The sequence below is a fragment of the Eubalaena glacialis genome, chromosome 1 (assembly GCF_028564815.1).
Source record: "Eubalaena glacialis isolate mEubGla1 chromosome 1, mEubGla1.1.hap2.+ XY, whole genome shotgun sequence".
Taxonomy (NCBI): Eukaryota; Metazoa; Chordata; class Mammalia; order Artiodactyla; family Balaenidae; genus Eubalaena; species Eubalaena glacialis.
In genome coordinates this window covers 188,280,692-188,302,970 of record NC_083716.1, presented here as the reverse complement: position 1 = coordinate 188,302,970, position 22,279 = coordinate 188,280,692, and the positions used below count along the sequence as shown (strand labels likewise).

The 22,279-nt window shown below is 37.2% G+C and overlaps 1 protein-coding gene across 2 annotated transcripts in view; it reads left to right on the top strand.

Moving 5' to 3' along the window:
- Positions 1-22,279, top strand: part of CERKL (ceramide kinase like) — a 129,692-nt gene that overhangs the window by 82,974 nt on the left and 24,439 nt on the right. For both annotated transcript variants that reach the window (XM_061202837.1, XM_061202828.1), the window contains 2 exons: positions 13,365-13,496; positions 21,204-21,267. In XM_061202837.1, coding sequence (XP_061058820.1) covers positions 13,365-13,496; positions 21,204-21,267 — 196 coding nt within the window. The remainder of the gene's footprint in view (positions 1-13,364; positions 13,497-21,203; positions 21,268-22,279) is intronic.

The following is a 22,279-nucleotide window of genomic DNA, read 5'->3' as shown; positions in this document are numbered from 1 at the left end:
AAGGCTTGCATGCAGACTCAGGGACTCCAATGCAAAAGCATCAGTCTGAAAAGTGCATAAACCACATGTGAATACTAATCTTAAAGCGTCTACTGGAGAGGCAGGAATCTGCCAGGACTCTCTCCACCACAGTTGTCTCACAGCTCACGCAACCTACACAGGGGATACCCCTTGAGCACCTGGCTCTGGTGGCCGGTGGGGGTGCGGTTGTACTTCTGGGCCCCAGAGATTTTATCCTACAAAAAGCCACTCCTTCAAGACTGGGAGAAGTAGCTGTTTTGCCTAATGCATAGAAACAAACACAGAGAGGAGTCAGGCAAAAATGAGACAGAGCAATATGTTCCAAATGAAAGAACAAGACAAAACCTCAGAAAAATATCTTAATGAAATGTAGATATCAGGAATATACCTGATAACGAGTTCAAAGTAATGGTTGTAAAGATACTCACTGAACTCAAGAAAAGAATAGATGAACACAGTGAGAACTTCAATAAAGAGGTAGAAAACATAAGAAAATACCACAAGAAAGTACCAAACAGAAATGACAGAATTAAAGAATGCAATATCTGAACTGAAAAAATACACTACAGAGGTTCAACAGCAGACTGGATGAAGCATAAGAAAAGATCAGCAAGCTGGAAGACAAAGCAATGGAACTCACCCAGAAAGAGCATGTATACACACACACACACACACACACACACACACACACACACACGCCCCCTTTGGGCCAACATCAAGTGGAATAACATTTGCATTATAGGGGTCCTAGAAGGAGAAGAGAGAGAGAAAGGAGCAGAAAACTTATTTGAAGAAATATGGCTGAAAACATTCCTAATCTAGGGAAGAAAACAGACATCAAGGTCCAGGAAACCTGGAGAGTCACAAATAAGATGAACCTAAAGAGATCCACAGTAAGACACAGTATAATTAAAATATCAAAAGTTAAGAGAATCTTAAAAGTAGCAAGAAGAAAACAACTGGTAACATACAAGGGAAACCCCATAAAGCTATCAGCAAATTTTTCAGCATAAACTTTGCAGGTTAGAAGGGTATACTACAAAGCTATAGTAATTAAAACAGTCTATTGTTGGCGTAAAAACAGACACATAGATCAATGGAACAGAATAGAGAGCCCAGAAATAAACCTATGCATTATATGGTCAATTAATTTATGACAAAGGAGGCAAGAATATGCAATGGGGAAAGGACAGTCTCTTTAATAAATGGTGTTTGGAAACCTGGACAGCTACATGCAAAAGAATGAAACTGGACCACTGTTTATACCATATACAAATATTTACTCAAAATGGAATAAAGATTTGGATGTAAGACGTGAAACTATAAATATCCTAGAAGAAAACATATGCAGTAAGCTCATGGACATTGGTCTTAGTGATATTTTTTTTTCTTTTTGATCTGAATACAAAGGCAAGGGCAAGAAAAACAAAGATAGCAAATGGGACTACATCAAACTAAAAAGTTTCTGCACAGTGAAGGAAACCATCAACAAATACAAAGGCAGCCTACTGAATAGGAGAAGATATTTGAAAATCCTATATCCAATAAAGGGTTAATATCCAAAATATATTTATGAGGAACTCACACTATAACAAAAAAACAAACACTCTGATTAAAAAATGGGCAGAGTATCTGAATAGACTTTTTTTTTTAAAAGAAGACATACAGATGGCCAACAGACATATGAAAAGACGCTCAACAGCATTAATAATCAGGAAAATGCAAATCAAAACCACAATGAGATAATCACCTCACACCCATCAGAATCGCTATTATCAAAAAGACAAAAAATGTTGGCAAGGATGTGGAGAAAAGGGAACCCTCATGCACTGTTAGTGGGAATGTAAATGTTGCAACCACTATGGAAAACAATATGAAGGTACCTCAAAAATTGAGAATGGAACTGTGACGTGATCCGGCAATTCCACTTTTGGATATCTATCCAAAGAAAACAAAAACAGTAATTTGAAAATGTATATGCCCCCCTGTGTTCATTATGGCATTATTTACAATAGTTAAGATTTGGAAAGATCCTGTGTCCACTGATGAATGAATGGGTAAAGAAGATGTGGTACATATATACAACAGAATACTACTCGGTCATAAAAACAGAATGAAATCTAGCCATTTGCGAAAACATGGATGGACCTTGAGGGTATTATGCTAAGCGAAATAAGTCCTAGTAAGACAAATACTATGTGATTTACTTATATGTGGAATCTAAAAAATCAGACAAAACAAAACCCAGACTCATAGATATGGAGAACAGATTGATGATTGCCAGAGGGGAGGGGTATAAGGGGTAAGGTGAAATGAGTATAGGGGAGCAGGAAGTACAAACTTTCAACTATAAAATAAATAAGTCATGGGGATATAATGTGCAGCATGGAGAATACATTCAGTGATATTTTATTAACTCTATGTTGAATATGATAACTAGACTCATTGCAGTGAATATTTTGCAGTATATACAAATGTCTCATATCTATGTTGTACACATGAAAGTAATAAAATTGTATGTCAGTTATAATTCAATGAAAAAATTAAAAGGTTTATAAAATTATTCTCTAATATTTTCATAATTTCATGGCTTGTGAAGGATTAAATGTACAATTATTTCATCAAATCGGATTTTCATAAAGTTAGTCATATTTAAATGCTAATTATTTTAACTAATTCTATGGTCAACTTCTAAGCAGAGCAAGGGAATAAAAAAACTTTCCTGAAGCCAGTAACATGTATTTCTTTTCAGTCTGGGTTTTGTACTGGGGAAAGTGATATAGTGAACAAAATAAATAAAAATTTATTTTATCAAGATTATTATAAAAATCTGGTAAAAATAAATGGATGATATATTTTGTTAAATTTTCTTTCTTTTTCTCTTCTTTCTGTTTGTTCTGGCTCTGTCTACATCGTCTTAACTCCCTTATTATTTAAATACTGAAGTATTGAGGTGATTATTCCTGGCAGCAGGTGATTCTTTCTACTAATTGCTGCTCAGTCCATTTCAGCTCTTAAAAATAGAGATATGTCACATTGGTGGGCTGCATGTGCATTCAGAAGTTATTGAGCTTGTTTGTTACTTTAAGTAGACTATACAGCATTTAGATTGTTTTCATTGGTATGTGTAAAGATGCACATCAATAAGCTTTTGCTAATAATAAAGTGAAATTGATGCACTTTAATATATATCATGTAATATAAAATACTTCCAACTCTGAGTGCTGCTGGGAAGTTGTCACATCCTATGTGTGAAAGGTTTTTACCATCACTGTTACACATTAACTGGGCATAGTTTAATATTAATAGTTCCTGAGAATTGTGGCTAACTGAGGTCTTATTTCCTGTGTATGGATTTTTGATTTGCAACAATTTGTTTGCTTTTCTGTATAAAATGGTTGTGACTATATGCAAGACTATGACAAGGTTCTGGGCTCTTAATTTTGATGAATACCATGCCATTTCCATCATGCTGCACTCAAAACAGCACAGATGTGAGTCTGGGAGTGGCGTCCCCACTGCTCTCATGAGCCTTTGTTTGGAGAACACCCTGATTAACCCCCACCCTTCATGGTTCATTGACTCACTGATAGATCAAGTTTAAACTAGTACATATTAGCACATTTGTTACTAACGGAGGAACAGTTGGCCATTCTGTTTTACATTGCTTGTTCATTGCAAACTGGCGTGCTAAAAAGGTCTATACTCTAGAGTCTGAATTGAGAGGCTACCAAAAGACTGAGAACCAAGTCAGCTGCATATTAATGTTGAATCATATCTATAGTTTAATCTTGGATTATCTTTTGGGGGGATGCTTATACTATTGTAAAATTATGAATAAATGATAATTATCACTTTCAGATTCATTTTTTCAAAGAGTTCAGGGGATTTATGTGTCTCTATACAGCTTTCATATTAAACAGTTTGTCATAATTGGACGAGAGAAGAGCAAGGTTGTGACTGCCTGATGCTTCACATCATCTCATTCTAAAAATGTCTTCCGTAGAGTTCTTTGTAGCTAGTAATTTACATAAATCTTTGCAGTGAACTATATTTCTGTAGTACATGAGAATGTTTATTGTTTGGGCAAGAGATCTAGGAAGCATGTCTATTTTCCCACAAACGAAATTAAACTGTCTCCTTTTTCTTTATTTATCAATAAATAAATAAATTAAATTTCATAAAACTTAGAGAACTTCCTCCTCTTTTTTACCTTCCTAACCTAGTTTTCAAAGTCTCCAAATTCTTGTCTTAACTGTTACAGTTCTTTTTGTGGAAGATAGGTTTATCGGATTATTTGCCAGTCTCACCTGGTGAATTTTGTCTTGGTATAGATCATCTATACCATTTTTCTAGATTCCACATTTATGCATTTTTATACGATATTTGCTTTTCTCTTTCTGACTTACTTTACTCTGTATGACACTCTCTAGGTCCATCCACGTCTCTACAAATGACCCAATTTCATTTCTTTTTATGGCTGAGTAATATTCCATTGTATATATGTACCACATCTTCTTTATCCATTCCTCTGTTGAGACATTTAGGTTGCTTCCATGTCCTGGCTATTGTAAATAGTGCTGCTTTGAACATTGGGGTGCATGTGTTTTTTTGAATTGTGGTTTTCTCTGGATATATGGCCAGGAGTGGGATTGCTGGATCATATGGTAGTTCTATTTTTAGTTTTTAAAGGAACCTTCATACTGTTTTCCTCAATGTAAATTGATAGTGGCTGTATCAATTTACATTCCCACCACACATGTAGGAGAGTTCCCTTTTCTCCATGCCCTCTCCGGCAGTTATTGTTTGTAGACTTTTTGATGATGGCCATTCTGACTTGTGTGAGGTGATATCTCATTGTAGTTTTGATTTGCATTTCTCTAATAATTAGTGATGTTGAGCATCTTTTCATGTGTTTGTTGGCCATCTGTATGTCATCATCTTTACACAGTGGTGCCATCCCCTTGGCTACCTGCTTCTCTGCGTTGTCCTTTTTCATGTGAGGTGATGGCACACAAGTGCCCTGATGGGGCTGAAGGACAGCACTCCCAGTCCAAGCCTAAGGTGGGACAACTGAGGTTGTTTTTCAGAACCAACTAGTACCATGTGCGCTAAAGGCAGTTTCTTTCTGGCCCACTTTCTGATTTTTTAATAACTGAAGATTTTTTTTTTGGAAGGCAAACTGATTTATTTTAAATTCTGAGGAAAAGGGTTAGTATTTATTTTCATTGTTGCTGTAAATTTAATTTAGAAAAGATTTCCCCAGCTCTTAAAAAATTCTTCTACTGGTCATAAGTTGGTATATATAGGAAGTAAATATGAGTTAGTGATTGAATTATTTTTTATTTTTTAAAAGCTTAACTTGGCAGCAATAAGAGGTTGTTTGATTTTTCATGCTAAATGTTTCTTTCAAAGGATATAAATGTCTATTGCAAAACCTACTGTTGATAAATCTTTGGTTCTTTGTGAAGTATTTGCCTTAGTCTTTCTGTTTTACTTTAGGAATTAATGTAAGTGGTTATGTTTCTGGACTTGTTTTATATCACAGCAATTTTAAAAGGAAGGCTTTTTGCTTAAATGATTGTTTTTGCAGTGTTGATCTTTTGTTTTCTTTAATGCAATTGGAATTACAGTTTTATAATTTATTTTTTCTTTAATTTTTGGTTTATTTTTAAAAAGAATACACACACACACACACACACACACACACATACACACACACACATATGGCTTCTGTTGTGTGCCACGTACTATTCCAGGGGCTAGTAATATAGCAGAGAGCAGAACCACAAATTCTTTGACCTCAAGTAGCTTATATTCTAGTGGTAGTGGGGTGTCTTAGTCTGTTTGGGATGGTATAACAAAGTACCATAGAGAGGGTGGCTTATAAATAACAGAAATTTACTTCTCACGGTTCTGTAGGCTTGAAGTCTGAGCTCAGGGTGCCAGCATGGTCAGGTTCTGGTGAGAGCCCTCTTCTTGTGTCTTCACATGGCAGAAAGAAAGCTAGAGCCCTCTGGGGTCTCTTTTATAAAAGCACTAATCCCATTCATAAGGGCTCAACCCTCATCACCTAATTACCTCCCAAAGGCCCCACCTCCTAATACCTCACACTGGGGATTAGGATGTCAACATATAAATTTGGGGGCGGGACACAAATATTTAATACGTAAGAAGAGGGAATTGAAAAAAAAGTCAAATATATTTCTATGATGTGAAATGTACACAGGTGGTTAAGGAAGACTTAAGGTTAAGGCTGTGAAGTGTTAGAAAAGAGCTGAAAGTAACAGGGAGCCATATGGACATGGAAATGTTCCAAGCAGAGGGAACAGTAAGTGCAAAAACTTGAGCAAGAAAATCATGTGCAGAGTAGAGTCAACAGGGAGCCAAATAATTGGAAATGACATCACAGAGGTGGCTGGGAGTAGCCATGAAGGATCTTGCAAGATTTGTATGATTTTTTACTTTTATTTTTAGAAGAATGGGGGCTCATTGGGGACTTTTAAGCAGAGGAGCGACATGATCTGACTTACTTTCAAAATGGTTATTCTGGCTGCCAAGTAGAGAGTAGATTTTGCGAGTGGGTGAGTGGGTGCAGCAGGAGACTGGTTAAATGAAATTAGTATAGTCCGGGCAAGAGATGGTGGCTTAAATCAGGGTAGGAGCGGGAGACATGGTATGAAGTGGTTTGTCTTTGCATTTGTTTTTGAAGATAGGGCTGGCTGGATTTATTGACTTAGTGGATATTAAAAAAAAAATTCAAGGATGACACCAAGATATTTTTTACTCTATTATGAAAAATTATCAAACATCTAGGTGCCCATTATAATGTTTTTATATTTTCTGTATTTCTGTTACCTAGATTCTACAGTTCTTAACATTTTTCCATAGTGACTTCAAACATTTTATTCTGTCAATGTGTTTTTAAGTAAATTATAAACATCATTATATTTTTCCCAGAAATATTTCAGTATGCATCTCTAAAAACAGAAATTTTACAAATAACAAAATATCATTATCCTACAAAGTGAATGAACTATAGTTATTTATTATCATCTAATACCTGGTCCACACTGAAATTGCCCCCCTGTTTTCCAGAATGTCTTTTATAGCTGATTTGTAACCATCAGTGTCCAATCAATTAAATGCATTTAAACTACAACACTACAACATGCCCTTCCTCATCTTTTATATTCTCTCGGACATTGATTTATGGAAGAGACTGAATTATTTGTCCTGTAGACATTTTAGTGTTCATAAGAAACATTTAGCCCATTTACATTTTAAATATAGATTATTGGTCCTTACTCCCAGAAATTTTGATTCAGTGGATCTGGTGTGGGCCTTTCTAATGAGCTGCTGCATGATACTGGGGTGTCATTGTGGAGACCACAGACTTTGAGCAGTACTGCTATGCCCCTATCTGATTGCTTCTTGGGGGCATCATTTAACTTGTTCTTCTATTCTCTGTATTTACTATAAACTGGATTTTCAATCTAAAGACTTAATTAGATTTATGTTATAAATTTTGGGCAAGGATACTTCATAAGTGGTATGTGTACTTCATTTTTTATCATCTCAGGTGATACATAATGAATGTCTGACTTCCCTACTGTTAATGAGGCCAAGATGACTTCCCCAAGGCTAAGACTGATCCCTGAATCAAGGAGGTGAAAAAGCTTGATCCCTCCGTTGTAATGTCTCTATTTGAAACTAGCAGATAATTTGTTGGGTGGTACTCAGGGACCAAGGGAATGTCTAGTCCTCAGTAAATATTTCATCTAATGGTTTTAACATGCATTGATTATCCTTGCCTGAACTGATTATTTAACTAGGGGTAGATCATGGAGATTTTCTAATTCTTCCTAAATGAGTGCTATTCTTTTTTTAAAAACTGATATTGCTTCTGTAACTGGTACTGTTTGGTTAGCTAGAAATATAGTGCATATTAGAAAGGCAGGATAAGTAATATTCCATTGCTGAGTAATATTCCATTGTATATAAGTGCCACATCTTCTTCTTTATCCATTCATCCGATGATGGACACTTAGGTTGCTTCCATGTCCTGGCTATTGTAAATAGAGCTGCAATGAACATTTTGGTACATGACTCTTTTTGAATTATGGTTTTCTCTGGGTATATGCCCAGTAGTGGGATTGCTGGGTCGTATGGTAGTTCTATTTTTAGTTTCTTAAGGAACCTCCATACTGTTCTCCATAGTGGCTGTATCAATTTACATTCCCACCAACAGTGCAAGAGGGTTCCCTTTTCTCCACACCCTCTCCAGCATTTATTGTTTGTAGATTTTTTTGATGATGGCCATTCTGACCGGTGTGAGATGATATCTCATTGTAGTTTTGATTTGCATTTCTCTAATAATTAGTGATGTTGAGCATCCTTTCATGTGTTTGTTGGCAATCTGTATATCTTTGGAGAAATGTCTATTTAGGTCTTCTGCCCATTTTTGGATTGGGTTGTTTGTTTTTTTGATATTGAGCTGCATGAGCTGCTTGTAAATTTTGGAGATTAATCCTTTGTCAGTTGCTTCATTTGCAAATACTTTCTCCCATTCTGAGGGTTGTCTTTTCGTCTTGTTTATGGTTTCCTTTGTTGTGCAAAAGCTTTTAAGTTTCATTAGGTCCTGAGCTTCACTTTTATCCTTAGAACTTTTTACCACTTAGCATGCTCTGAATTCTCTTGTTTATTTCTATCTCCTACCATTGGAATGGAAGCTTCATGAGGACAGAGGCTTTTCTTGTTCACTGATAGAACCTCAGCTTCTAGAGCCCTGCCTGGCAAATAACAGGCGTGTAGTTATTTGTGAATAAATGAATGGATGTTATTGTTATCTAGATGACCCAAAGCTAACACTGCCGTTTTATTCACTCATCAAGTATTTGATCATCTATTATGTGCCCTGCACTAAGGAAATAGAATGTGGAGAAAAACCCAGAGAGTTTCCAGTCTAATATGGAAGAATAATTAATAAATAGATATAAAATAACAGCAGTGTAAGAATCAAGATTGGGAAGTGTATGGACTTGTGAGAACAAATGATAAGGGGGAAATGACCTAGCTGAAGTCACAAAGCCAAGGAAGCCATGGTAGGCTTTCCCTAGAAACAACGACTGAGGTGAGATCAAGACAAAGAGAAGAGGGGGTTAATTGGGCAAAGTGGCTATGGTGGCAGCTGGTGTAGGTGGGCAGCTAGTGGGGAGAGCAGGTGCAAGGACACTGTGGTAGAGGGAACATAGGAGTTCAAGAAACTGAATGGAATAGGAGGAGGCTTGAGGAGGGAGCATGGAAGGAGAGAAGGATGGAGATTTGTTAATCATGTCTCTTTATTCCACTTAATTAAGAACATTTAAAAAATCCTACTTTATTCGGTAGAGATCTCCATCCTGATCTCTAAATCGATATCAAATTGCTACCTAATTCATATATACTTAGACTCTATCTTCATAGTCATCATGTTAGATGCATCTAAAAGAAAAAGAGAAATGAGGAAATGAATACGTGCTCTGGTAAAGAAAAAAAAAATTGGCTTTGTTGACTTGTATTTAAAAACCCCTTGATTGACCAGAATGTCTAAGGAATGGGACTTTCTGATTAATTTAGTTTTCATTGCTGTTGTTGTTAACTGAGGCTTAAAAATAAAATTATTTTACTTAAATCCTTTTAGAAAGTCTTTAAAAATAATTTTAGCCCCTTTCCTGCCATTTTAAGAAGATTGTGTCACAAAGATTGGGTGGGACGTATAGCGTGCACTTTTATACATATGTTTAAGGTCTACAAGCCTTTGACTGCAATGTGCTTATCCTCACAAACCCCAAATGACTGTTTCTCATTTCCACAAACGTCTGTTCCTCCACAGTCATGATACAGGAAAAGGGGGAAATAAAAGTTGGTTTGTATGACAACACTTGGGGACTGCAATTTGGTGGCGAGACACCTTCCTTACTGGGTCTGTCCCTGCTGGAGAAATGAGGGTATTCCAACAAATTTACCAGGGAAGGGAAACTTAAACGGATCTTTTGTCTGGACTCTGGGGTTTAGAACAAGTTTCTGGTCCTTTTCGTGTTTTAATAAAAGTGAGCCCTAGATTAATCTGCTTCGTCCTTCCTGGTTAAAGGACACTAATACTGTCCTTCGTGGCAGTTTTGTTTTGTTTTGACCTGATCCAGAGTCACATACTGCATTTAGTTGTCACTCTGTAGTCTCCTTTAATCTGGAATAGTTCCTCAGCTTTTCTTTGTCTTTCATGGCCTTGACATTTTTGAGAAGTTTAAGGCAGGTATTTTGAGAATGCCCCTCAACTTGGGTTTGTCTGAGTGTTTCATCTTGTTAGGTCCACATTATGTATGCACTTGGGGCAGGAATCCCACAGAAGTTGTGTGTCCTTAGTGCTGTGTATCTTGTACATGAGGCACATGTGTCGGTTTGTATCACTCAGAGTGTTGTTAACTTTGATCACTTGACTGAGGACGTGTCTGCCCGACTTCCGTACTGTAAATATTCCTTTTTACTTTCTGTAAATAGAGTAATAGGGAAGGACAGAGTTTAAGAATAAGGAAATATTTTGTTCCCCAGCTGACTGTCACCGATGGTTTTAGCATCCATTGCTGATTCTTGCCTAAATCCATCATTATTATGATGGCTGAAAATAGTGATTTTCTAACTCTGTAATTTTCCCGTATTTATTAATTGTTACTCTAAGATGACGTTTTTCCTTTTCCTCCTTTATTTCTATGTGTATTTAGTGTCGGTTTGACTCCCGGAGTTGGGTTTTTTAAAAAGTCACTGTAGGGGGCTTGCCTGGTGGTGCAGTGGTTGAGAATCCGCCTGCCAATACAGGGGACGCGGGTTCGGGCCCTGGTCTGGGAAGATCCCACATGCCGCGGAGCAACTGGGCCCGTGAGCCACAATTACTGAGCCTGCGCGTCTGGAGCCTGTGCGCCGCAACAAGAGAGGCCGCGATAGTGAGAGGTCCACGCACCGCGATGAAGAGTGGCCCCCGCTCGCCGCAACTAGAGGAAGCCCTCGCACAGAAACGAAGACCCAACACAGCCAAAAATAAAATAAGTAATAAATAAAATTAATTAAAAAAAAAAAACCTCACTGTAGTATGTATATGTTACTGCCTTTATTCCATTTTGTGTTGTCCCAGGTTTGGCCAGTGGGAGTCCTGAGACACTGAGTCCTTTATCAGAGTTTTCTGTATAAATGATATAAAAAATAGATAATAGAGGTACAGAGAGTAACATAGGAGCAAGAAGCCAGAGAGGTGAATTCTGCTGGTGATCAGGAAGGGCTTCAGTGAGGAAGTGGTATTTGAGGTGAGCTTTGAAAAAGTGGTCAGATTTTTACAGGATTGGAGACGAGGCAGAGTGGAAACGGTAAACTGAACAGAGGAAGGCCTAGCAGCTGGTATTCGGCAAGTAATATAGTGGGTCTGGATCGTGAAGGGGAAGCAGAAATGGAACAGAAAACCCTCTGCACTTAGTTTGCTTCGAGCATCTTCTGTGCTGGTCTCACTGCTTGGTGTTTCCTCCCTGACCCTACCCCTGCTGTTTTGCTAAGGGGAGGATGAAGTGTGAGGCAGGAGGGAATTGCAAGTAGTGAAAACAGCCTGAGCCAAAAGCCCTGCTCAAATGCTCCCTTCTCTGGGAAGCCTTTTCCGGATCCCTAATAAGAATTAACCGCCCTCCTCTCATCCACTCCCAGGGCACTTTGTTCCTTCGTGTTAACAAATCTGTTCTGTCTTGTACTGGTTCTATTTGTGGATACGTCTTCACCCTGTAAAGCATGAACACATGTTAATCACTTTCCACCTCTTCCCAGTACTCAGTGCAAATGCTCAATAAGTATTTCTTGAATATGTGTGTGAGGGAGGAGAGAGGATAGGTTGGAGTTGGTTGGGGGAGGCTCTGCATGTCATTTTCAGGGGTCGGGCTTGCCCCACAGGCAGTGATGAGCCCCGGTGCTTTGGACCAGTGCAGGGCTGCTGGGAGCTGTGATGTCTGAGGATATGGTGGAAGGTGAGTGGTCCTGGAGAACGCCGAGCCAGAGTGAGACAGCCAGGAAGGGCAGAGGTGTGGAAGCAAATAGTTATCACCTCACGAATCTGGGCACTCATTTGAATGTTGGAATTGAAAGAAAAAAAAGGAATTGAGTATGGCTTTGAGGTTTCAAGACTGGGTGATTAGGAGACTGGCAGAAGTCTCTCACCAAAATGGGATCCCAGGGCCAAGTACAGAAGAGGTAAGGAGTTCAGCATCGTCCTGTCTGGTCCTCAGCCAAGACACTCCCTGAATTCAAACAATATGTGTTGTTGAAAATTTTTTATTATTTCAAATATGGTAAGAAATAAAATATTGTCTCTACTTGAGGCACAAAAACTGACGTGGGTGTAATGGACATTTTTCTTTTGCCTTTAGTAACGGTTTCATTAAAAATGGATGCTAGTAACTGCTTTTCTAACCTTGAAGCATAGCCCTGTGAGAAGAGCTTACCATGAAAGAAATAGTCGTCAGCTTTCTTCTGGCTCCTCTGTCCCCTCCTGCCCCTTCCTAACAACGGAAAATTTGCTTTGCACCTGCTCCAACTGGGCTCTAAGTGATAAGCATCTTGCAAGCCCAGAAAATTGTAGTATCAAATCTCAGCCCCAACTGTGAGGCAGCACTATATTCCCGAATCCCCGCTGAGAGGCGTTGCTTTCCCAATTCCCCAGGGAAGAGTTCTTTCTCCCTTGGCCCCTTTTCAGGCTTGAACTCCGACCTAAACCCTCTTTTTAGCTTCCAGCGTGCATTGCTCTGGGTGCTGGCCCTGACCTGGCCTTGCATCCTCCACTCCACCCTGGGCTCATCAGCAGGTCAGCCCTGGGTAGCCCTGGGGTTACTGGAATGCCCAATTCCAATAATGAGCATATTTATCCAAGGAGAGGAACTGGACTTTTTAATCTGTTATAGTCCATTGCTTTCTTCCCCAGAAACAAATGCTAAAGGAACATTGGATATATTATCGGTGATTTGGTAAATATACTTAATCATTGCCTAATATTCATGAAGTCGCTTTCATTCACACCTTCCTTCATAAATTAAATGCTTTGTTATAACTCATGACTTACTTTAAGAGGGATGTTCTTATTTCACTGCTAGGAACTGTGAAATGTTTTAAAATAATGCCATATTCAGGAAAACTCTTGGAAGAATTTCAAATAAAAATAGCAAATACTAATTAAATAGGTGTATAACATTCTAACTGGCCTTAGTGTATGGTTTTAAAGGGAAAGAAAAAATAAATGCTGACAGAGTATAATTTTTGTCTTTATATTTTCCTTTTAGGTTTTTCAGACAGACCGAAGTCATTAAAAATAGTCCTTAACCCCCAAAGCCACAAAAAAGAAGCTACTCAGGTCTATTATGAGAAGGTTGAACCACTGTTGAAGATTGCGGGAATAAAGACGGATGTAACAGGTAAGTATTTTCAGAATATAATTTCACCTCTAAAAAAATCATACTTGAGGAAGCAAAATAACCTTGAGTTTGTTCTTGAGTCAAATTTAGGAAGCTACTTGTAATATCTAAAGCTTGTTTATGTGCTTCGATAACTTACTGCAGCCAGCTCCAGGATTATAATTCAATTATTTTGTTTTCTTTTAATTCTGTTATTTTTATTAGAATATCAGTATTTTCTCCTTAAACCTTTTTTCAGACTTTAAAAATTATTAGGTATCATTTTTAAGGGGGCTGCACACGTTTTGATACCTTCATTGAGATGTTGGCTATTTAAACATTATCTCTGCAGTTCAGCAGCAATTGATTTTTGTTCACTTAAATGTTTGATGTCTTTCCATGGAATCCTTCATTAGGTAGTTTTTGTTCTGACTCTGACCCCTGCTGGTTAGGTCAAAACTAAGCACTTAACTGCTGATTTTAGATGAACTTAGAGAAGCCAGAAGCTTAAATTCATTGTCTAAAATAAGAAGGGTGCTTAGGTTTGTGCCCAGGAAGACAGAAATTTGCTAATGCTAAAGTTCATATAAAGAAGATTAGTAAAATTCTTTTCAGCTTTTAAAATTTGGTGGCCAGATTCCTTTGTTTCCTTGAGACTCTTATTTTTCCCACGGGGGTGGAGTGAGGAGGGTTGACGTTATAGTGAATCACACCCTCAGTTCTTCTGGTTTTATTTCTGTGTAGCTTCATTAACACACAGTGTAAATTTGTAGTAAATTTTAATTGATGAAAAATATTGCATAATAAGCCTACTCAGGATACAAGGCCAGAATGTACTTGGAATCTCCTAGTCCCAATTATAAGTTCCTAGGGAAGGGATTCAGAGTGACCTGGCTTTGCTCAGCTGTCACCAGGGGAGATGGGTCTCACAATGTAAATAAGGTTTATAAACCTACATCTCATGACTTGATGGATGGGGTAGAAGGAAATTCCTTTAAAAAAAAGCAGCAACAATAATCTTTGTGAGAAGGTCATCCACCCCAAAAGACATCTACTACAATGAAGGTTGGAGAGAAACTACCATGAAAAACTCAAGAGGATTTTCTGAATTAAAATAAAATTGTAGTGAAGGAGTTAATCTTTCATCTTTGTGGCTTTTGTCTTACTTGGAGGTGATTTATAAGAAAAAGAAACGATTCAGATCTATTTTTGCTTTCCCTGAAGATTTTCAAGGATTGGAAGAAGGAAAAGTTTGAAATTCATATTAGGATGAGCCAATTAAAAGCTGAGTAAACTTATTGGTGAACCCAATAACATTTAATTGTTGTTTCATTGATTTAGTATCCAAAACAGTTTTACATGGATATTACTACATATCATTCAGTTCAAGAATCTCTTGTTGAATGCTTTGTGTTCAACACTATGCACAATGCAAGATGGATAAGTTCTACTACCTGCTTTTGAGTGACCGTTAATTTATTAGGGATTAAAATAGATATTTAAAGTAGATATAATTGGGATATACATAAAGGAATTATGGTGTCTCAGGGGTCTTATTTATTTTGATCAGAAGACCCAAGAAAAGAATTTGAACTGGACAGTTTTAGAAAGTCAGAGAAGGCAAATAATGGTTTACTGTTATAGTAAATATACATATTTACTATATATATATAGCAGAAAAGAAAAGTGAGAGAAGGCAGGCACGCTAGCAGCACATACAAGTGCGTGTGGCTGTGTGTGCTGTGCCCATAGTGTTTTGGTAGTTCTTTCATAACGTTGGCTTTATCTTAAATACGGTCCTTTCCATCATCGTAAAATGGTGCCAATGAATTCAATTCTTCTTTATTCAAATCTAGTGAGATGGGGAGAGGTGTGTATATGCAAGAGATTCAACATGTTTTAATCCTGAACAAGGATTAAAAATTTTTTCCTATCAGTTTGACTATCCTAATGTAGTACATATACCCCACCTGGAGCACTTACTCTCTTAAGCATCAAGACCCTTCCCATGGGATAAGGGTGGGACTCCCTTCTCCTAAAGGCTGAGGACACCTGAACTGAAGTTGGGAAGGCTCCCAACAAAGTGCACAGGAGGAAGTCTGAGTCCAGATTAAGGATGAATCTTTATGCTACGCTCAGGAGTTTACTCATCATGCATTGATTCAGAGGTGGTGTACATTTTTTATCATAGTGTTGTAATCTAGTTTAGCAAAGATGATTATGTCATCAGAATAAATATTGGAAGAGAAGAGGGAGAGACTGGAGGAAAGGAAACCAGCCTATGAGGCCTGAACTAAGGTAGAGGAAATGATAGGAATGTGCTTTCCTTCTTAAAACAAGTATATTGGAGAGAAAAATGTTATGTTCTAGGACTTTTTTCCCCCTGAATTTTAGATGTTTTTGCTTATTATATTTAGTTTAAGATAAAATAAAATTAGAATATTACATAAATGCAAATATAGAATTTATATATTTGTGCAGCATGGCTAATTATTAGCTGCCTAACACTCCTCCTACAGGCAAAATTATGCAATTGCATCTTTTGCTTATAAAACCATTTTGATATGTATATTGGCTAAATATTTATATTAAAAATGTCTTCTGTTTTATGTGAAGGACTGAATAAACGTGTGTATCTGAAAAGTTTTAGAATCTTCCTGCTTATCTCACAGTATAGTTTTATAGTTTGAATAAGGTAGTATATTTAAAACTACCTTGTGTACTATGAAGTACTATAGAAACATGGTCATAATGCAGTTGATTTCAGTTTTATAAATTATGTAACAGTAAGATTCAACTGAAACTTTGAAAAAGTATTTTCTATGAAAGAGTAAAGCAGAAAGAGTACATATTTTCTGCATGTCCAGTATGACCATTGTTTTAACATATCTTCTGTGCACTGCCGAGTCCAAATGGAATATGAATTATGTAATAAATTCTGTATGATGATGAATTCATTAAGAGATAGTGCTGTATAAATGAGGCATGATGTAAAAATTATAGCTAGATGAATATATTATAAAGAATTTTTCTATACATTTAAAAAAAATGAATAGCAAAACCCCCCACAAAAGAATCTGGTTAAAAAGTGCACAGATAATCTGAGTAGACATTTTTCCAAATAAGATATGCCTATAGCCAACTGGTACATAAAAAGGTGCTCAGCATCACTAATCATCAGGGAAATGCAAATCAAATCACAATGAGGTATCACCTCACACCTGTCAGAATGGGTATTTTCAAAAAGGCCAGAAATAACAAGTGTCGGTGAGGATGTGGAGAAAAGGGAACCCTCGTGCATTGTTGGTGGGAATGTAAATTGGTGCAGCCACTATGGAGGCCCCTCAAAAAATTAAAAATAGAACTACCATATGATCCAGCAATTCCACACTTCTAGGTATTTATCCAGAGGAAACAAAAACACTAACTCAAAACAGATATCTGTGCCCCATATTGATTGCAGCATTATTTACAACAGTCAAGACATGGAATCAACCTAAGTGTCCATCAGTTGATGAATGGATACAGAAGATGTGGGGGGGGGGTGTGTGTGTGTGTGTATACATATATATATATATATATATATTTGCATGCCATACCACAGAATACTCTTCAGCCATAAAAAGGAAGGAAATCCTGCCATTTGGGACAACATAAATGGACCTTGAGGACATTATGCTATGTGAAATGAGTCAGAGAAAGACAAATGTCATATGATCTCACTTATATGTGGAATATTTTTTTAAAATTCCCCCAAAGAAACCAGAACATGTAGATACAGAGAACAGATTTCCAGAGGTTGGGGGGGCAGGGTGTCAGAAGAACTGGAAGAACCTAAAAAAAAGAGAGTTATTTATTCCTAATAACTTGATATGTGAATCAAATGGCATATGATACCATTTCTTTCTCTTCCTCTCAGAGCAGACTTTCGGAATTACACTATTAAAAGTGTGAGAGGAATTTTGGACATCATAGATTCATACGATAATTCATAGAACGATAAAGTGAAAAAGTCAAGGCAGCAGAGAAATTAAACTGGAAAGAACTTTGGAGGCCATCTAGTTCATTTTCCCTTGTACAGTGGAGTGCAGTCACGTGGCACTCTTGGTGGAAGAACACCCAGCCTTGGCCTGGGCACCCTGTGATGGAGTCAGTGTGTGCCGTTACTGGACGATACTGATGGATATTCTCAACTGGAGTTCAGGGTCATATTAGAAAAGAGCACCTCTTTTGTGCTAACTTACAAAAAGGTGGTCTTTCTTCTGGGCTGATGTAGCCCAAGGTCACCTCGCTTGCTGAATAGGAGTACTGGCTGGATTGCAAACCTACCTGACCCTTTGCCAAATGCCTTTGTGCAAGGCATAAACTGCAAGGAGAACTTGTGAGCTGACGTTTGCCACCTTGTGACTTTCAGTGTTGATGTTATCTTTAGTAGTGATACAAAATAAATGAAATATGTTTTCCATGAGCTTTGAGGTATTTGAAAACAGATTTCATGTCTGCCCGTGATCTCTCTTGTTCAAGACAGGCAATTCCACTTCCTTCAGTCAATCTTGGTAGTAACAAAGCTGCTAGACCTTATCATGCTGATTATCATTATCGTGGTCAAAGACACTTCTCTGAATGTAGCCTTGATCTCTGCCAGCTCAGGGCCCATGGGAGTGCCTAGTCACCAGATAATTTTACCTCCTTTCTGACCCTGGGCAGAGTTTTCAGAAGAGTGGGGTTTATTTTCACTGTTTTTCCTCCTTCTAGAACCATGTGTTTAACTTTTGACACTTTTACCAAGTCTTCTCTTTGAATTCTTTCTCTTTGGCTCTTTATGTCTCTACTTGAAGCCCTCCCTTCCATGGAGATGACTCTAATTGTTCCTGATCTCACAGAGCAGAAGCCTAGGTAATCTGATAAAACTGTTACAGAAGATGCTAGTACGCTGAGGCATTACTCACTTCCAGTTTTACCTACATTTTAATAAAAATCTGGATCGTAAATGTTCCATGAATCAAATCCAGCTAGAGAGGGAGAGAATTACGGGTGAAAAGTTCTTTTTATTATCCCTAGGATAATTATGTATATATATGACCAATCCCATTTCTAATAATAGGATCTCAGTTAGGGAGTTGGAACTTTATCCCTGGGGACAATGAATAGTCATCAGTGGTGTTTATGTAGGGAAGAGATGTGGTTAAACATGTGCTTGAGAAAGGTCATTCTGACTAGAGTGGGATAAATGTTAGAGGGAGACTGGAGGAGAGGCTGATGTAGTTTGCATATTAAAGATGGTGGTGACTAGGTCTAGGGTATTGGCCTGAGGAATGTTGGATGCAGTCGCATAAACTAAAAGACAGAAACCACTGGCTTTGGGCATGGAGGGGTTTTGGAGAGTAAAAGAAAGGGATACTCTAGAAAGAAGACATTTTCTTATCTTGGGTAGTGGGGAGTGGATGATGGAACACAAAAAAGAACAGTGTAACTGAAAGGCAGTATATTTGAAGGTGGAAATGATGGATTCTATTTTGAACTTACGAAGTTTGAAGTACCTAAGGGACAGGAAAGAAAATGACATCTCAGTACCTTATCCCATTATAGAATTTTATCACCAGACCAAGAAATGTTTCCTTATGTTCAAATCAGAACTCATCTGATTTGACTTCAGCCTGTCTCCTCAACATTCAGTATCAGCCTCAAGACATTTCCTCAGAAAGACAATATTGGAGGAAGGTAGTAATATTTAAACTGAAGGTTGGGGTGCATGGGGGATCCCAGCAGTGAGAACTGTTTGTTCAAAAGTTGTAAACGATGAAAACTCCAAATTTCCTATGTAAGAGGGGTGTCAGTCTCATTGGCGAAGGAAAGTAATTGAAAGAAGAGGCTAGTAACTTTCTTTTGAAACTGCAGCTGCCCAGCAGCCCACTGTTGATGTCTATGTGAAGTGGAGTGATCTGAATCTGGTTCTTTCTGCTTCCAGAGCCCATAATACACTGTCTAAACACATATTTTGATTTCTTCTACTCCTTCCAAGTAGTAGTTCAGATTACTCTCTATCCTTTTCCCCTATATTATTTTTCTTTATAATCACTTAATACGACTTTATATTGTACATTCATTGAAAAAAATTAGTGCATATCCTCTGTCTCCAGAATGTAACCTCCCTGAGGCCAAGGACTTGATAAACTTTGTTCATTGTCCTAGTATATTGTGGTCAGGTTTCAGTCATCTTTTCTGTCTGTTGTTCCGGATCAGTCATCTTATTTAACTTTTACAATGCCACTTAAAAAAATTACTGTTCTTGGATAATTTGCATCAGTGTACAGTCACATTTCACCTGCAAGATGAAAGGAAGAAATAGACTATTATTTCAAAATGTCTCCTAAGTAAAAATAGCATTCAGCTACAAGATAATTTTAAGGCTAATTTTGTTTTAGATTCGAAAAGCTTTACCAAAGTAAGCTTTGGAATAAAAGCAAGACTTGATAAACTGATTCTCAGCATAAATATTTCTTCCTAATATCCTTAATTATTTTTAATGTGTGTTTGTAAGACATTTTATTATTTTGCTTTTTAATGTTGCAACTACTTGCTGAAGTTATAGATGAATGATCAGCACACAATCATTTATGATAACCTAAATTTATTAATATTAATATTTTTTATTTCATTTTCTTGTAGCTTTCTTCTGAATAGAATTTAGTAGAGAGAGGTTTTATTTATGTGAATGTTAACAGCATTTGAATAAGCTGTGGGAGAATTACAATGTAATGCTGCTGGATACAGAATGATTCTTTTAGACACCAAGACTGATAATTTTTAACAATATCTAAAAACATTGTAGGGAAAGCTTGAACCATGCTGGCACCAGGGACGGACAGGCATGAAAGATTAATGTAATCTTGCATATAATGATGCACATTCTTACACAAAAACATCCATCTGCAGTGTCATGTCAGTCAGCAGAAATCTTTGATGGGTGGGTACAGCTGGGCTGTCTCTTCTGGCAAAGCTGCCCTAGAAAATGCTAAATGTGGTTGGGATGCTTGGTGCCATCTGCAGTGTGCCAGTTTATCCTGTCTTCTCTGGCATTTGCAACACTGCATAGGGCATCATGACTGTAGAGGCAGCAATAGGGAGTGACAGATTCATTTCCTCAGAGAATCTGGGCTCTGGTGGGCCTGTGTGCCACCCTCCTTGGCGTTGGGTCTGTTATCCTTGGTGTTGGCTTTGCTTCACATTTTCACATCCAACTCCTCCTCTTTTTAGTCTAGCAGTTCCAGACACACATTCTTCTAGTATGTAAATCTTACACTAACCTTTCAACTAATTTATTCATGTAAGGTTGCCAAAGTGATTTAACATTGACTATTTGGTGCCAGCTAATATGCCTTATTTTCAAAATACTGCTGCTCCTAGGCTTCTGATTTAAAGGAAATGTGTCTTATTTAGGGAACACTAAACAGACAGGCACCAAGATAAATTATCTAATGGGATATCCCCAAATGACTTATGTAGTTGGAACAAATATATGACCCTCTTTTACATAAAGCTGTAAAACACAACAGGCAAGTAACACTTAATCCTCTTTCCCATGATTAAAATATAAATATTCAAGAATAAATGTTGTTTTATGGCCTGACCATATGTTTAGCATATTATTTTGCCAAACCAAATTAAAAAGTGTAGATCATTTGTTTAAAACTTTCACCTTTTTCTGTGTTTTTTTTTTTCATATAGTAACAGAATATGAAGGGCATGCTGTGTCACTGCTAAAAGAATGTGAACTACAGGGATTTGATGGGTAGGTTGTATTATTAATCTATATATGTCATTTGGCTTATGTTATTAAATGTTTTCATTAGTTTTTAGCCACATATTTGAGACTTACAATTTTTAAATGTTTGTGATGTATGTAATTAGGCTCTAGTTCATTTGTATCTGTGTAATAACAATTAATGCTAATAATGTACTATGGCATAGTCATCCACCTCGCAGGATTGGGCATAGGAAAGCAAAAGGAGGGATATAAATATAAGTACTGAGAAATCACAGTGTATCACCTTCTTCTTACCTAATGTGTATACATTTGCCTCTGTAGTCCTTAATTCTTGGCTTTAACCCTGTGAGTATATAGAAAAGCATTGATGGAAGATATTATATTGATTGTGTGATATAACTATACTATGATCCTTTTTTGCAAATTTATTGATAGTATTAATAGCTACCCACTGGTTAATTTGGATATGATTGACTGAGTGTAAATATTCTGTAAAAACAAATATTTTTTTTCAGGATGAAAAAATATGCTAATTTTACTTATCTTCTGTAATTTAGTAGCTACCAAATAAGTATGTTATTCACAGTAGGCATTAGAAACTGTTGTTTGCAATACATTGCTGGAGTGTGTAGAAATTGTTCACTGGCATGCAAACATTAGAAACAAGGCAAGTGACATATACTTTAATTGACATTTTTAAAATTTAGGTGAATCAATTTGCTAAAGTGCTGGATTGATGTACAAGACTAAAAACATATTCTTTTAGGGAAGATTTTTTTTTGCAAGGGTGGATATTTCAAAGTTTTAAAAGGTGGCAGGTATGTGAATTATTTGTGTAACATGGTAATGGGCAGGGGGGCAACAATAGACTCACAATATCAGGAAGGGCATTTGGGTTTTTCAACTGAAATGAAAGGCTTTGTTCTTCCCGAAAAATTATTAGAATGTGTTAGAGAGGAAAGTGATGCAATCAGAATTAGTAGGGTTGTTTTTCAGAAATGCTTAATATTTGTTGGTGAGAAAAGTATTATTGGAT